This window comes from Taudactylus pleione, unplaced genomic scaffold, assembly GCF_031769625.1.
Source record: "Taudactylus pleione unplaced genomic scaffold, aTauple2 ptg000211l, whole genome shotgun sequence".
In the NCBI taxonomy this organism is placed as follows: domain Eukaryota; kingdom Metazoa; phylum Chordata; class Amphibia; order Anura; family Myobatrachidae; genus Taudactylus; species Taudactylus pleione.
In genome coordinates, this window is record NW_028284613.1 from 484,502 (window position 1) to 501,529 (window position 17,028).

Here is a 17,028-nt window from a genome sequence, read left to right on the forward strand (position 1 = left end):
ATACTGCTCAAAGCTCCAGAATGTTTATGGTCAGATGACTTTCCTGATTTGTCCATCTTCCCTGAAAGGTGTGATGACCTGTCACTGCCCCCATCCGCGAAGACTGGCGTATGTGGTGAAAAGTTCCCAATGAAATCCAGAATGGGCTAACTTTGTCCAGATGATCCTTTTGTACCCACCACGAGAGAAAGACGAACCTCTGGAGTGAGAAGGATCCTCTGGGACCTTATGAGATGGAGAGACTCAATTTTTGCAGAGGCCTGGATTGGAACTGAGCATATCCCACCATGTCGAAGGTGGATACCATTGACCACAGGACCTGCATCGCTGATAGAATGGGTACCCTTCGCTTGCGTAGCAATTTGCATATTCGCAATGAAACTGACACAATCTTGTCCTCTGGCAGAAATACCCTTTGTGCCTGAGAAACCAGAAGTGCCACAGATGTACCATCTACTGGAGACTGTGAAATATCAGAAGGTCGTCCAGATATGGTAGTATTCCGATTCACTGACGCCTGAGGTAGGCAGTCATAAACGCATTTATTTTGATAAAGACCCGGGGGGGGGGGCGTTGACAGACCAAAGGGTACTGCCTGAAATTGGTAAATGTTGTTGCAGGACAGCAAACCATAAGAATTGCTGGTGGGATGCGTAATAGGCACATGCAGATACGCATCCTGATGTCCCAGGAAATCATTAAATCACCAGGCTCCGTTGCCAAAATAATTGACCACAGTGTTTCCATATGGAACTTGGGTGGAAGGATAAACTTGTTGAGTGTTTTTAGAATTAGAATAGGGCAATGAGACCCATTCGGTTTCTGAACCAAAAATAGATTGGACTAATAACCCCTTCCTTGCTGAATCACAGGAACCGGGATTATCACCCCTGCCTGCAGCAGGGAGTACCGTAAATGGCCTCCTGAAGAGCCAAGGCCTTGATCGCAACTGATGGGGGATTTGTACTAAAAAAAACTTCTGGGGAGGATGCCTCCGGAAAATGAGGGCATACGCTAGACCACTTCTCGGACCCAAGCGTCTGTTGTTGTTTGATGCCAGTAATCTGCAAATTGAAGAAGTCGGCCTCCCACCCTGGGATCCTCCAGGAGGAGGCCCACCCCATCTTGTAGGTTTGTTGTCCGGCTTAGAAGCTGGACATCTGGCCGGCCCAGAGCTCTTAGTTTGTCGAATGGTTGTCCTGCGAAAACTAGACTGCCTGGAAGAAGACTGCTCCTTTGCTCGTCCCTCAGGGACGAAAGGACCGAAGAGAAAACTGCCTAGACTTTAATGTAACCGTAGATGGCAAACCTGCAGATTTTGAAGCTGCCAGAATAGCTATTATCTTATCTAACTCTGCCCCAAAAAGTATATTTCCATAGCAAGGTAAGGATTCCAGAGCCTTCTTTGACCCTGTGTCAGCTTTCCAGGACCTTAACCAAACGACCCTACAAGCTACCACTGAGACTGCTGATGCTTTAGAAGCTAAGAGTCCGGTATCCATTGCAGCTCCTCCCAAATAGGAGGCTGCTTCCCGTATGTGGGAGATATACGAGGTAAGTCTATTAAATAACAAGACTGATTAAATAACTCATCCTTATTTATTGGTATTACAAATGTTTGTCCTCTTCAATATACTCCTCATTTGCACTAACACTTCGCTGTAGTCTTTTTTTCCATTGGTCGAAGGCATGGAGCAAATCAATTTTTGTTAGTTGGTTCAACGTATCTGCAGTTTTCTTCTTTACAGCATCAACTGATTCAAAAGGTGTCCCTTTAAGCAATGATATAACTTCTGGGAAAATATAAAAGTCGCAAGGTGCTAAATCGGGCGAATATGTAGGATGTTCAAGTGTAGTAATGTGATTGTTGGTCAAAAACTGCTTCACAGAAAGTGCTTTGTGAGCAGGCATTGTCCTGTTGAAGAATGAAACCATTTTTCCACAGTTGCGGCATTTTCTTTCTGACTCTCTCAGCTTTTTCAAAACTTTCTTATAATAATGCTGGTTAACTGTTGAGCCTTCTGGAACCCATTCTTGTAGAATTACACCATTGATATCGAAAAAAACAATGAGCATTGCTTTGAATTTTTACTTGCTTTGACGAGCTTTTTACATTCTTGGTGATGACAGTGTTTTCCAGTGCATTGACTGTCTTTTGTCGCTGAATTTTTTGTGCAACTCAAACACACACACACACGAGACAGGTAGTCATTCTCATAGGCCGTAGTAAGCATTTGAAAACAGTCTGTTGGTGTTTTGTGCAATTAGACTAAAAATTTAAACTTTTAAATTTGGCATTTTTTCGTCACCCTACCAAAAACACAACCAAATTAATTGGCGATTCACAATCAACTGAACATCATAGAGTGTTGCTGCTTGTCATGCAGGTTCAGACAAGTTCAAAGGTTACTACGTACACAGTTAGAACCGGTTCTGACTGCTTTGTTGACTAGGTGGAATCAGTGTCTCATTATTTTATAGACATACCTCGTATGTGAGCTGTTTTCTGGTAGCATCTGGTAGAGAAACCTCCAATGCCCCTGTCCATTCTTCAACCGATTTGGCTACCCAAGCCACAGCTGGATGAGAAACCGCTCCAGATGATGAAAATATTGCCTTAAGACATGTTTAAAATTTCCTATCTGTAGGATCCTTAAGAGAAGATGCTGATGGAATAGGCAACATAGCATTCCTGACTAAGGGGTCTATTTACTAAGCAGTGTTAGGAGACAGAGTGAAAAGTGATAAGAAAGTGATAAGGTGCCAGCCAATCAGCTCCCAACTGTCATCTCACAGGCTGTGTTTGAAAAATGACAGTTAGGAGCTGATTGGCTGGCACCTTATCACTTTTCACTCTGTCTCCTAACACTGCTTAGTAAATGGACCCCTTTGTGTGTTACATGAGCATCCACAGTAGGAGGGATTTCTCACTTAGGCCCGTATTCAATTTGGGGCGAAAAGTCCGGATCTGCGATACTTTTTCGCCGATGACGTAATTTTCGCCTGTTTTGCTCTTACCCCGTATTCAATTTGAAAGCCTTTCCGCCTAGGCAGAAAGTCAATGCAATGTAATAGGCAAAAGTTTCGCCTATGATTAGCAGGCGGAAAAAAGTGCAGAATTGGGGTTTTGGGGTGCAACGTTCGGTAACCCCCCTGCAGCCTTCAGACAGTGCCCCAAAGGACTGTTTCAAAAATAATTAAAAAAAACACTTAAGGACACCCCAAAAAATTACTTTGAAAAAGGGGTCAAAAAAAAATTTGGGGGTACAAATTTAAAAACTAGCGAACTTGACTCTGGGGGGGTCCCCAAGTATGCCCCAAGTGTTTTTTTGATTGCAGGTGCTTGCGGCAGGTGGATTTTTCCAACTTCACTTTAGCAACTTTTAAATATGCGGACCACCATTTTCAAGTACCCCAAATTTGCTGGGATAAGTTATTTTCTGGAAAAAATACTCCTGAATACTATTCTGCACCACGTATAGAAAAACGCTATTTAGCAGCTATTAAGGCCATTTAAAAAGACCAAATACCTTCAGCAACCAAATCGGGGGTAAACATAGCTAGCCCCCATGTCAGAGCATCTTTTGGGGGGTGTCAGGCTGATATCCCCAAATCTGACAGTACTTTCCCCCTGTTCAAGTTTGCCGGGTCCCGTTTTCGCGCGTGATACTTTTCTGCCTACAAAACAGGCGAAGTAGGCGAAAAGACCAGGACACGAAAAAGTATCGCGGCTCGGCTCAAATTGAAGACGGCTCTTAGTACATTCAGAAGCTGGGAAAGGATACAACGATGCTAATCTTTTAGTAATAAAACGGTTTATCTGGGTTACCTCACGCCTCTTCTATAAGTTCAGTGAGCTGCTCAGATTTAGGAAACTCAGCTTTTACCACCTTCTGGTGTTTAAACACTGGAGCCATCTTACTAGGAGCTGGTTCATCATCCTGTATATCTAGAATCGATTTGACTGCCCTCACTAAAGAAGGAGCATCCACTGTAGAAGGATGGTCCTCCTCTGCCGAGCTAGACCCCGAAGAAGAACCCTGCGCGTTATCGGATTCCTCCGATGATGGGTCTGAATCCATATGCTGAACAGATCGATAAAAAGATAATTTCCGTTTAGGCGCCTTAGTGACTACTGGTCTGCTGGCAACAACTGACTGACTTGAGTGGGCATAAGCATCCATCCAGGAAGGATGTATAGGAGCAAACATAGCATGCTGTGGGTACTCCAAACAAGGAGGCAGCGTGGGAGTACCCATACAATCCACAAACTGCTTCATTACCCGAGACACGGAGGACACCCAAGATGGCTCTTGTACAGGGACTGGTATACTGGGCTGCTGAGGTGGCTCTTTATAAAGGACGGTTTGTGTGCTCTCTGTTATAAAGTCCCGAGAGGACAAGCCCGCCAAACAGGATTTACATGAAACCAGCACAGGGCCCCCCCCCCCTCCTGAATCACTTTACTTTTTAACATATTTATAAAGGTAACAATGCAAAGTAATGTAATGTGACAGCCTTCACATATAAAGTATAAAGAAAAATAGTGATAGTTATAACGGACAGTCAGGAATAAAATGCAGTATCAACACAGCAGCTAGCAAACAGTCACATACAATGCATATGCAATTTATTTGCAATGGGCTCTGAATCAACTATTCAAAACGCGAAGCTTGGTAGGATATAGAGCACTATATACCTGACCCATGGGAGAGGTATACAGGGAGACTGACCCAAAACCTCCTGAGACCAACAGCTACAGCAGCGCACCGATAGTGGACTGTGAGCATCTCATATACACGAGGCAGGTAGGAGGAGCGACCCAGACGCGCGAAAACCTTTGAAGGGACCGCGTCTGGGTCGGGGGAGGCGATGCCGAGGGAGTGCCTACCTCCCCCTAAGCTGAATCAACCAGCCGGGTACGCTGGCCTTATGGCAGCAAAAGCGTCTGCTGCCGATCCCCGGCGTAAGGCGATAAAGGCCCCATTGGTCTAGTGAGGACAGGGAGGGACGCTCCGGGCTCTGACTGCAGTGGCTTCCGATGCTTCTCTGGTGCCGGAAGCAAGGACTGCAGCGCGCGATTCCCTCATAACCGAGGAATCGCCTTACCTGACATCTCCGTGTGTACGGTTGCAGTCCTGGCCCCAACATCACTGCTAGCAAGCTCTGCCGTGGCCCGCTGAAATCACCAGAGATGATACCGGCGGAGGTAGACAGAGTCGCAGTGCATGCATCCTAATTCAGACGCTCGTCACCACCAACTCAAGAGCATAGAAAAAACATAAAATAAAAGCTTAGGACTGTCTGAGCAGTCCCATTACAACAGAATCCTGCCGCACCAACGAACAACTGAATGCCTGTGGCCAGGGTCGCGGTATATGTGAGGGAGGACAGAGGCATTCTGAAGAAAGAAAGCTTTAACTGTTTGGTGCCTGGATCACTCCAACAACATTATCCCCATGGTATCCCTGTGGATCCCTATGGAACCTGAAGAAGAAAGTGACTTTACTATGTGGAAGCAGGATTCACAGCTCTCTTGTTGCGCTTACTGGCCCGATGTAACTTGGGACCTGTACAACTTTACGTTTAAACAGTATCATGATATATAGAATAACACTGAACAGACCATCTCTTTTGAGGTATTATTACCCTTGAAATCAACCATTCATAAGGCCACACCAGCACTATCTGACCGCCATTTTAATTATATTGACTTTCATATTGTCATTTAAAACAATTTATATCACTAACAATTATAGTACAAAACAGTCCCAAATTAATATAGTTACTAATACTACCAGACACCGGAAACTAATTTTTATGAATTAAAATAAAAGGAAAATGGACAAGTATTGTGCTTCGAAATGTCAGATTTAAAACAGCAGAATAAAGAAATATCTACAAACCTCTTGCAGAAAGTCTTCGAGAAGACGATTGAACTTATCTGCTAGTTCATCGATTAACTGACTCTTTGCAATGTCCACTCTATTAAATATCGTGAACTCCTCATTGCAGAGTGCATGATAAGTTTTAGAACATACTTCCAAGACATCGGTGTCCGTATGTTTTTCTACAATGTTCCTTATCTGACGTAATAATGCTTCTAAATGCTTGGATATAAAAGAAAAAAATTCAGTGACACATCAACTGTTCCTTTCTGTTCAAACTATTACTATAGATTAAAAAAAAAATTTACAACAAGGTAACTAGCGATAAATTCTGGTCTACAATAATAACAATTAATGTACAGAATTAAAAATATGCTATGTAGTTAAAAATATTACTGGATTAAGTTATAGCATATTTATTACCAAACTTCTTTAAAAACAAAACAATAACCAGCTTAAAATGTTTAAAACTGTGAATAAATTAAAAAGGAACAATTAGCCTGTAAAAACTTTTCCTTTTTTTGTGTTCTTCATTTTAATAACTTTTTTTGCGCACAATTAATAAAGAGCCCATTCTTCTAATGCAAAACATTTTCAGGATTCTTACAAATACACAGAGGGCCTGATTCAGACCTACTCGCGAGCGCACAGCACTCGCAAGCGGGTCGATGTTCCCCCACTGCGCATGCGCACGCCGGCATGCGCGAGATCCGCACCAAAACAGGGCGGCTGTCGATAATGATTGACAGCCCGCCCCGTTTTGGAGGCGAGCAGGGGGGGTGGCTACACAAACAGAGGCATTCCCGAAGGAACGCCTGCCGTTTGTGGGAGGCACCACTGACGTCACCAGTCATGTCAATGGTGAGCTTCCGGGTCTATTTAGAGCCGGAAGCTCACTGGGGCTTGCGGGAACTAAACCCTACTACAAGGGTCTCGTCTCAAGCCCCGATGGTCGCGACCATCACCTGGCCGCTCGCAAAAGCTGTGGGTGGTCACCCACAGCAAGCGAGCGGCCAGGAGGCCGAAACAAACAAACAAAAAAAATGCCCTGATTCAGAGCGAGCGCTCTGAAAGACCGTCCGGCTCTGAATCAGGGCCAGAATCCGTAATAAGATCATGGACCTATGCGTTTTCGCTGGCGACATTGTGAAAACGATTTATCGTGGATTTTTTTCTGGGAACCTGCGGGAGGTCCCAGAAAAAAAATCCACAGCAATAGTTACCGGCGACCGCACTTCAGTCCCGTGGGAACAATTAACCCGCATTAATTTACTGCAGATAATTGAATTCCCCGCATAGTCGAATACTATCTCAATGATTGATGGAAATTGAGAAAGCCATATTGGATTGCAACAGCTAATTTGGGGCAATGAAAAAAGTATGTTACCCCGAAATACATTGCGTAACCTGCCATATAATCCTAATGGTAGCTACTGATGTCAAATATGTAAAATTTGCAATATAAGTGGAACTTAGGTTATCTAAGTTTTTCATATTTGTGACCAATATATTACTTTCCAAAATTGACGTTATCTAATTTAGGAGACCATTTATCAACGAGTTATCATGTGCAATGAGTTTTAAAACGTGTTGCGTATGATAATGGCGCTCCAGCCAATCAGCTCCTGTCTCTTTTCAAACAGATGACAGGAGCAGATTGGCTGGAGTATCATCATCATGCACAACGAATTTTAACACCCGTTGCATATAATAAAACTCATTGATAAATTAGCCCCTTAATCTGAAAAGTTTGCAAAACAAAAATGATCAGCTGTCATGGATAGAAACTTTAAAGACAATCCATGATTTTTAAGAGCACAAAATTAAAAACTATATTCATCTTGAAAACCACAATTTAAAACTCTATATAACCACTGCACAGTTACCTTTTCAAGCCTCCCAGTTGTGTAAATTTCCAAGTCAAAATACTGTGGCAACTGCAGAAGATTTGTCACCTTCTCTGCATCGACAGAATACTAAATAAAAAAATAAAAAAAACATTAAATAATAATGCAAGCACAACTACATTAGCAGCAATATAAGCCACACACCAGCTATAAACAAAATGTATTTAGACAATATTTTTGTAATCATGGAAGCAACTAAACATATGATAATTTCAAATATAGAACACTACACTTCATTCAGGTCCCCATTAGCTGCAGTGATGGAGTGTTATTTATGCTGCTGGTAATGTGTGGAATGTACAACTCAATGGTATGTGCATTAAGCATGTTGAGCAATTGTATTAAATACAAAACATCATGGTAAAGTTACAAAGATATAACTCACCCTAATTGTCTAGTGCAATGGTTACCAAACTTTTTTGAATTAAGGCGCCCTAAAGTATCAGCATTTTTTCTACGGCATCCCTGGGCCAAAAGTTTTCTTTGAGAAACTCAGCAAAAATGAATTTAAGTAAATTGTGCTTATAAGTCACCCTTAGATTGAGTTATGTAGTGGTTGACAGGGCTGAGTTTCTTTTTGTCCACATATTTTTTTGAATGCCAGTCGTTAGCACTGGTTTTGCCTAGCACACTGACTAAAAATGTTATTTGGTACTGGACCACCAACCTGAGGCACCCCTGCAAGAGCCCTACAGCACCCAGTTTGGGAACCACTGGTCTAGTGAATTGGCAGATTTGTGCAATGTACAGGCTTGCCTTCCCTGGACTGGAGTGCTGGTAGCAGGAGATGTAGCACTGGGAGACTCACAAAAACTTACATGAACATTGCAGGAGTGCGTGTGAAAGGGTCGGGCAGAATTCAGGCAGCTGCAAGAGCATTCACCACATAGGGATTGGAGATTGCAGAGCTGAATTCATTCCTCTAGTTCCAAACGGATTAAAACATATCTTGAACATGCAGCTCCTTCTGTGAGCCCTATCTGAGATAGCCATACAAAGCCATCTAGCCAATGTGTGTTTATTGGCTCGCCAAGCCTTCTTGTGAAATCCACATAGGACAAATAAGGAGTCCGATTTCCGAAGGGAACTGGTACGGCCAACATAAAACCTGAGGGCACGGACCACATCCAAAGAGGCCTCACCTGCCGAGAGGTCTGGAGATATAAAGGCCGGAACTATAATTTCCTCATCAATGTGGAAACTAGAAACAACCTTAGGAAGGAAACCAGGGCGAGTCCGAAGCACAGCCCTGTCCTGGTGAAATATCAGAAGCAGGGAGCGACAGGAGAGGGCCCCTAAATCTGACACTCTTTTAGCGGATGCAATGGCCCGAAAAATCAGTGTCTTTGCCGTCAACCATTTGAGATCCACTGAATCCAGGGGTTCAAAGGGAGGGCCCTGGAGGGCCCGAAGAACTACAGCCAAATCCCAAGGAGCCATCGGGGGGGGACAAGGAGGCTGAATCCGAAGGACACCCTGTAGGAAGGCACGGACAACAGGAAGAGGAGCAATCCTTCGCTGGAACCACACCGATAGGGCAGAGACATGCTATGCGGAGACAGTTATCCAGTCCCGCCTGAAGGAAGGCCAAAACTCTGGAAATCCGAAACACCTGGGGATCGTAACCTCTAGGAAGACACCATTGAAAATATGTATGCCACACACTGGAGTAGATCAGTGCAGAAGCTGGCTTACGTGCTCTGAGCATAGTGTTAACTACAGAGCTGGGGAATCCTTTGGACCTTAGGAGGGATGTCTCAAGGGCCACGCCGTCAAAGACAGACGACCCAGTTCCGGATATAGGCAAGGTCCGGATGTTGAGGCAGCAGGAAAGGAGCGTTGATGGAGAGGCTCTGCATATCTGAGTACCAATGGCGTTTGGGCCAAGATGGTGTCACCAGCAGGACCGTGCCTCTGTCTTGTTTGAACTTCCAAAGAACTCGAGGAAGCAGTGCGAATGGAGGAAACAGGAACGCAAACTTGAAAGTCCACTTGACTGACAGTGTGTCTACAAAGATTGCCTCGGCATCTCTTGTCCTGGACCCGTACACAGGCAGTTTGTGATTGTCGGGAGGCCATGAGGTCTACTTCTGGACGGCCCCACTTGTCCACTAGGAGTTGAAACACTTCTTGGTGAAGAGACCATTCCCCGGGATGCACGTCATGACGGCTGAGGAAGTCCACTTCCCAATTGAGAACTCCCGGAATTAACACAGGTGATGTGGCTGGGAGATGATCTTCCGCCCATGTCAGAATGCATGACACCTCTGTCATTGCCACCTGACTTCGAGTACCTCCTTGGTGGTTGATGTACGCCACGGTTATGGTGTTGTCTGTCTGGCCAGTTTGAGGGCCCTGTAGACTGCCCAAAGTTCCATTATGTTGATTGGCAGGGCTGATTCGCCTGTTGTCCAACGACCCTGAAAAGAGTGCGGACCGGCTACTGCGCCCCAACACCGGAGGACTGGCATCTGTTGTCAGGATCAGCCAGTCCGGAATCCAAAAGGGGCACACCTTGGTTAGATGAAACGTCTGTAGTCACAAAGACAGGGACAGACGAACCTCCGGAGAGAGCACCATCGTCTGTGTCTTTAACTGATGGGGTAATCCGTTCCACCTGGAGAGGATCAGTTTCTGCAGAGGCCTGGAATGAAACTGAGCATATTCCACAATGTCGAATGTCGACACCATAGACCCCATAACCTGAATCGCTGAGTAGATTGACACCCGGCGACTGTAGAGACATCTGCGTACTCACATCTGTAAACTGGAGATCTTGCCTGCTGTCAGAAAGATCCTCTGCTGTTGGGAATCCAACAGGGCTCCCAGATGGAGCATCCTCTGGGATGGAGTTATAGATGACTTCTTCTAATTGATTAACCATCCGTGTGTGTCAAAAGAACAGAAATCGTTAGCTGCAAATGGTGGTGTAGTATCTCTGGAGACCCTGCCAACAACAGGAGGTTGTCCAGGTATGGTAGCAGTCGGACATCCTGCCCCCGCAGATGGGCCGCCATGATAGCCATAACTTGGTAAACACTCGTGGCGCAGTAAACAGGCCAAAAGGCAGAGCCCGAAACTGGAAATGCTGGTGTTGTACAGCAAACCAGAGATAACGCTGGAGAGGGGGAGCAATCGGTACAAGTATGTACGCATCCCAAATATCTAGTGATGCCATAAAATCGCCAGGTTCCATAGCTAGTATGATGGAGCGTAGGGTTTCCATTCTGAACCGAGGTACCCTGAGGAATTTGTTCAGGGATTTGAGATCGAGGATAGGCCGATGGGATCTGTTCGGCTTCTGGACCAGAAAGAGTGTAGAGTAATAACCTGTCCCCCTCTGAGGTAAAGGGACCAGTACTAGGCTTTCTTTGGGGCCGAAAGGAACAAAAGAAGGAGTCCCGTGGCTTTGTAGAAGTAGACGCTGAAGGCAGAAACGCAGACTTAGCTGCTGCCAATATGTCCACAATGTTGACCAAGTCAGGACCGAACAAGATTTTACCATTATAAGGCAAGCTTTCTAAACCCTTCTTAGAATCAGCGTCCGCCCTCCAAGAGCGAAGCCACAGGGAACGGCGAGCCGGCACAACAGCAGCCGAGACTCTGGAAGTCAGGAGACTGACATCCAGAGCAGCTTCTCCAATATATGAGGCCGCATCTCTGATGTTACCAACCAGTGTCACCTGATATCTGGAAACATCGGCAGAGAAGGAGTCCTCAAGGGAATCAGCCCACTGCTCCATAGCCTTGGCCACCCATGAAATAACCATGGAAGGTTGGGCAGCAGCTCCTGAAAGAGAGTATATTGATTTCAGGCAAACTTCCACTTTCCTATCCGTAGAATCTTTAAGGGAAGAAATGGAGGGCATAGGCAATGTAGCACTCTTAATTAAGCGCGTAATATGAGAATCCACCGCAGGTGGTGATTCCCATTTAGTACAATGTTCCTCCGGAAAAGGGTAACAGCAAGCCAGGAGTCTTTGAGGCTGGTATCGTTGCCCAGGCGATTGCCACGCCGCAGCTGCCATATGATCAACTAGCTGATCTGATAACAAGAGATATGGTAAGAACTTACCTTTGTTATCTCTGTTTCTACGAAGTCCATAGGGTCCACAGGGTGACCTTGGGGTATAGCTGGATCCTGGATCCTCGGGCACCACGGAGTTAAAGCTTTCAGCTGCTCCCAGGATGCACTTGGGTCCAACCTCCCCTATACCCCGCCCCCGAGCCACAGGCACCTCAGTTGGTAAGCAGCCCAGGCCGGAGGAGGAGACAAAACAGAGAGAAGGAAGACTGGAACACACAAGAACCATACTCACAGAAATGGGAGACGGAAAACCGGTGACCAGTCACAGAGCCCATATGAAGCCAGGTGCGTCAGGGCGGGTGCCCTGTGGACCCTATGGACTTCGTAGAAACAGAGATAACAAAGGTAAGTTCTTACCATATCTCTTGTTTTCTACTTCAGGGTCCATAGGGGTCCACAGGGTGACCTTGGGGATGTCCCAAAGCAGTCCAACTAAGGGCGGGGACGCTCCTGTGCTGATAGGAGAACCCGGCGCCCAAAGGATGCATCCTGAGAGGCAAAGGTGTCAAACGCATAGAACCTCAAAAAGGTCTGAATGGAAGACCAGGTGGCCGCCTTACAGAGCTGAACAGCAGAGGCGCCACGGCTAGCAGCCCAAGAAGGGCCCACGGACCGAGTGGAATGAGCCTTAACAGAGGCTGGAACAGGTAAACCCTCCTGCATATAAGCCTCAATAATAACAGAACGAAGCCAACGGGCTAGAGTCTGTTTGTTGGCAGGCCAACCCCTCTTGTGAAAACCAAAGAGGATAAACAAAGAATCCGACTTCCTCACAGAACTAGTCCGGTCCACATAAACCTGGAGTGCCCTTACAACGTCTAAGGAAGTCTCCCCAGCCGAAAGATCAGGTGACTGAAAGGCTGGTACAACAATTTCCTGATTAATGTGGAACCTGGAAACCACCTTAGGCAGGAAATCAGGACGAGTGCGAAGCACCGCTCTGTCCTGATGAAAAATCAGAAAAGGGGGACGACAAGAAAGCGCCCCCAAATCTGAAACCCTCCTGGCAGAAGCAATTGCCAAGAGGAAAACAGTTTTAAAAGTTAGCCACTTGAGCTCTACTGACTCCAAGGGCTCAAAAGGAGGACCCTGTAAGGCCCTAAGAACCACCGCCAAATCCCACGGGGCCACAGGTGGCACAAAGGGAGGCTGGATTCTCAAAACACCCTGGAAAAAGGTGTGTACGTCCGGCATAGCAGCGATCCTGCGCTGGAACCACACCGACAGACCAGACACGTGTACCTTCAGTGAAGAAAGACGTAATCCTAAATCCAAACCGGACTGAAGGAAAGCCAGAATACGCGAAACTCGGAACACCTGGGGATCATAGTTTCTGGCCTCGCACCACTGAAAGTAAGTGTGCCACACTCTGTGATAGATCCTCGCGGAAGCAGGCTTGCGCGCCCTCAGCATGGTGGTAATAACGGAGCTAGAAAAGCCCCGAGACCTCAGGACGGCTGTCTCAAGAGCCACGCCGTCAAAGATAGTCGACCCAGATCCGGGTGAAGACAGGGCCCCTGAGACAACAGGTCCCGCCGTTGAGGTAGGAGGTACGGAGCGTCGATGGACAGGCTCCGCAGATCGGAGTACCACGGCCTTCTGGGCCACGCTGGGGCCACCAGGATCAGTGTGCCTCCGTCCTGTTTGAACTTGCGCAGGACCCGAGGCAGCAGAGATATCGGAGGGAACAAGTAAGCCAGTTGAAACAGCCATTTCACCGACAGCGCGTCTATCAGACTTGCGCCTGCGTCCCTTGTCCTTGACCCGTACACAGGCAGCTTGTGATTGTAACGGGACGCCATCAGGTCCAGCTCTGGCAGCCCCCACTTGTCCACGAGTAGTTGGAATACCTCTGGATGAAGCGACCATTCCCCGGGATGCACATCGTAACGGCTGAGGAAGTCTGCCTCCCAATTGAGGACTCCTGGGATGAAAACTGCCGAGAGAGCTGGAAGATAGCGCTCCGCCCAAGCCAGGACGCGGGACACCTCCGACATCGCAGCTCGACTGCGAGTCCCTCCCTGGTGATTGATGTACGCCACCGTGGTGGCGTTGTCCGACTGCACCTGAACGGCCCTTCCGTGAAGAGCGGTGCCGGACGACTGCAGGGCTCTGTATACTGCCCGCAGTTCCAGGATGTTGATGGGAAGAATCGCTTCCTCCGCCGACCAACGACCCTGAAGTGACAAGGAGCCTGTCACCGCCCCCCAACCCCGGAGACTGGCATCTGTCGTGAGCAGAACCCATTCCGGGATCCAAAAGGGGCGCCCCTCCAGGAGATGCGCTGTCTGCAGCCACCAGGCTAGGGACAGACGCACCTCCGAGGACAACACCAGCATCTGAGAGCGGATCCTGTGTGGCAATCCGTTCCATTCTGAAAGAATCAGCCCCTGCAGGGGCCTGGAATGGAACTGGGCAAACTCCACCATGTCGAATGCCGACACCATGGACCCCAAAACTCTCATCGCTGAGTGCCCCGACACTCTGCCACTGCTCAGACAACTGTGAATCCGCAGCTGTAAGGAGGAGACCTTCTCTGGAGTCAGAAAAGTCCGTTGCTGACGAGAGTCCAGCAGGGCCCCCAAATGAACCATCCGTTGTGATGGGATGAGGGAGGATTTCTTCCAGTTGATCAACCAGCCGTGCGCCTGTAGACAAGCGACCGTCAGGTGGAGATGCTGGATCAGTACCTCCGGGGAGCTTGCCAGCAAGAGGAGGTCGTCTAGATACGGTAGCAACCGTATCCCCTGGCTCCAAAGGTGAGCCGCCATGACCGCCATCACCTTGGTAAATACCCTTGGTGCCGTGGAGAGACCAAAGGGTAGAGCCCTGAATTGGTAGTGGTTGTGGAGAATAGCAAACCGCAGAAACCGTTGGTGCGAGGTTGCTATAGGCACATGGAGGTAGGCGTCCTGGATATCCAGGGAGACCATATAATCCCCCGGTTCCATCGCCAGTATGATGGAACGCAAAGTTTCCATCCTGAATTTGGGAACCCTGAGAAACCTGTTCAGGGACTTCAAATTGAGGATGGGGCGATGAGAGCCATTGGGTTTCTGCACCAGAAACAGCGTAGAGTAATACCCCATCCCACGTTGAGACTGTGGTACGGGTATAATGACCCCCGCCGTCAGCAAGGCCTCTATGGCTTCCTGAACCTGCAAGGCCTTGGTTTTGTCCTGAGAAGGACTTGTGCAAAAAAAACTGGCAAGGCGGCCTGTGCCGAAAAGACAGGGCGTACCCCTGGGAGACCACTTCTCGCACCCAGGCATCCGTGGTGGTATTGTGCCAGCACTGGGCGAATTGAAGAAGTCGGCCTCCCACTCTGGGGTCCCCCAGAGGGAGGCCCGTCCCATCACGCAGAAGGCTTATCTTCTGGCTTGGAAGAAGGGCGCCTAGCACTCCAGGCTTGCTTCTTTGGCTTTGAGGCGGTCTTGGGTGCGGACTGCCTCGGGAAGGACTGACCCTTTGCCTTGCCCTGAACCCGAAAGGAACGAAACGCCGAGCTCCGGACCTTAGCAGGTGTAGTAGCTGAAGGGAGGAAGGCTGACTTGGATTTTGCCAGGGTATCTACTATTTTGTCCAGGTCCGGACCAAATAGTAATTCCCTATTAAAAGGTAAGGCCTCCAAGCCTTTCTTTGAATCCGCGTCTGCTCTCCAAGACCGCAACCACAAGGATCTACGAGCAGACACTGCTGCCGCCGAAACCCTAGAGGTCAACAGGCTAGCATCCAAAGATGCTTCTCCAATGTAGGAGGCGGCATCTCTCATCTGTCCTAACAACGCCCTCTGGACGTCCGGAGATTCATCCGTAAACGTGTCCTCCAAGGCGTTGGCCCACCCCTCAATGGCCTTGGCCACCCAGGAGATGGCCATGGACGGCCGGGCAACAGCCCCTGAGAGAGAATAAATAGACTTTAGACAAGTCTCCACCTTCCTGTCCGTAGGATCCTTCAGCGAGGATATAGACGGCAATGGCAAAGTAGAACTCCTGATGAGGCGTGTTACATGGGAATCGACTGCAGGCGGAGTTTCCCATTTCTTACAATGCGCTTCCGGGAATGGATAATTGGACGCCAAGCGTTTCTGTGGCAGGAAACGCTTACTGGGCGTCTGCCAGGCCACCGCCATGTGATCAGTCAACTGATCAGACAAGGGGAACGCTGTAGAAGTAACCTTAGCTTTTTTAAAACTAGGATACCTTGACTTGGGAGCGGGTGCCTCATCCTCAATCAGAAGAATAGCCCGCACCGCCTTAACCAGAGCCCGCACATTGATGGAAGACTTAGTGTCTACCTCCTGGACTGAGGCATCTGAGGCTGAGTCATCCTGTACCTCACCATCATCCGAGAACCCCTCAGAATCCGAAAGATGCGCAGCCTGTGCCATGACTGAGCGTTTAGACGCCCTGGAGGGCACGTCACTGCGCAACATCGACTGAAAAGCCGAAGATGCTGCCGCCAAATCTTGGACAGTGTGGGAAAGCGCATCCACCCAGGGTGGAGGAGCTGTCACAGGAGCCTGAAACGGCACCACAGCCGGCTGTGCCACAGGGGTGGACTGAATATACATTGGCAACCCCGCATAGGGACCAACAGGCTGAGACCCCGGGGGAGTCTGCAATAATTGTGGGACACCCGGGGAATGGGGGATGGCAGGCTGGGGCAACGCCCTAGTAGGGGCGGCAGTCGGGACCGACAGACGGTCCGCGATGGACACCAGCACCTGGGAAAACATCGCCCATGGTGGCTCCTGCGAAATGGGAGGTTTAGACGTACCAGGGACCGCCTGGCACCGTCCGCACAGGCCGTCCTGTGACAAATCCTCCCTATCCACTCCTGCAGAACAGCGCCTGCAGGAGAACAATGCTGGAGCCCCGGAGTGCTCAATCTCCTCCTCAGACATGACTTAGGAAGGAAACGTGCGCACTCACCAGTGTGCTGAACAACAGCCCACAATATGGCACCGTGTAGCACACAACTGTATGTGACGGACCTCACAAATACGTGATCTATATAGGTGAGGTCAGTAGAAACACCCTTCCCCCGCACACCTGTAGGGCTTGTAGGAGAAGGAAAGGGATAGGTACAGGCTGACAGTAAGTAGAAAAAAGACACAGACAGGCAGCACTAGCAAAAGTCACAT

The 17,028-nt window shown here is 48.2% G+C and overlaps 1 protein-coding gene across 2 annotated transcripts in view; it reads right to left on the reverse strand.

Annotated features, from left to right (window-relative positions):
• The window catches only part of STAG2 (STAG2 cohesin complex component), a 230,982-nt gene that overhangs the window by 73,499 nt on the left and 140,455 nt on the right, over positions 1-17,028 (reverse strand). For both annotated transcript variants that reach the window (XM_088478188.1, XM_088478189.1), the window contains exons 19-20: positions 7,775-7,864; positions 5,907-6,110 (exon numbers count right to left, since the gene is read on the reverse strand). In XM_088478188.1, the coding sequence (XP_088334314.1) occupies positions 5,907-6,110; positions 7,775-7,864 (294 nt within the window). The remainder of the gene's footprint in view (positions 1-5,906; positions 6,111-7,774; positions 7,865-17,028) is intronic.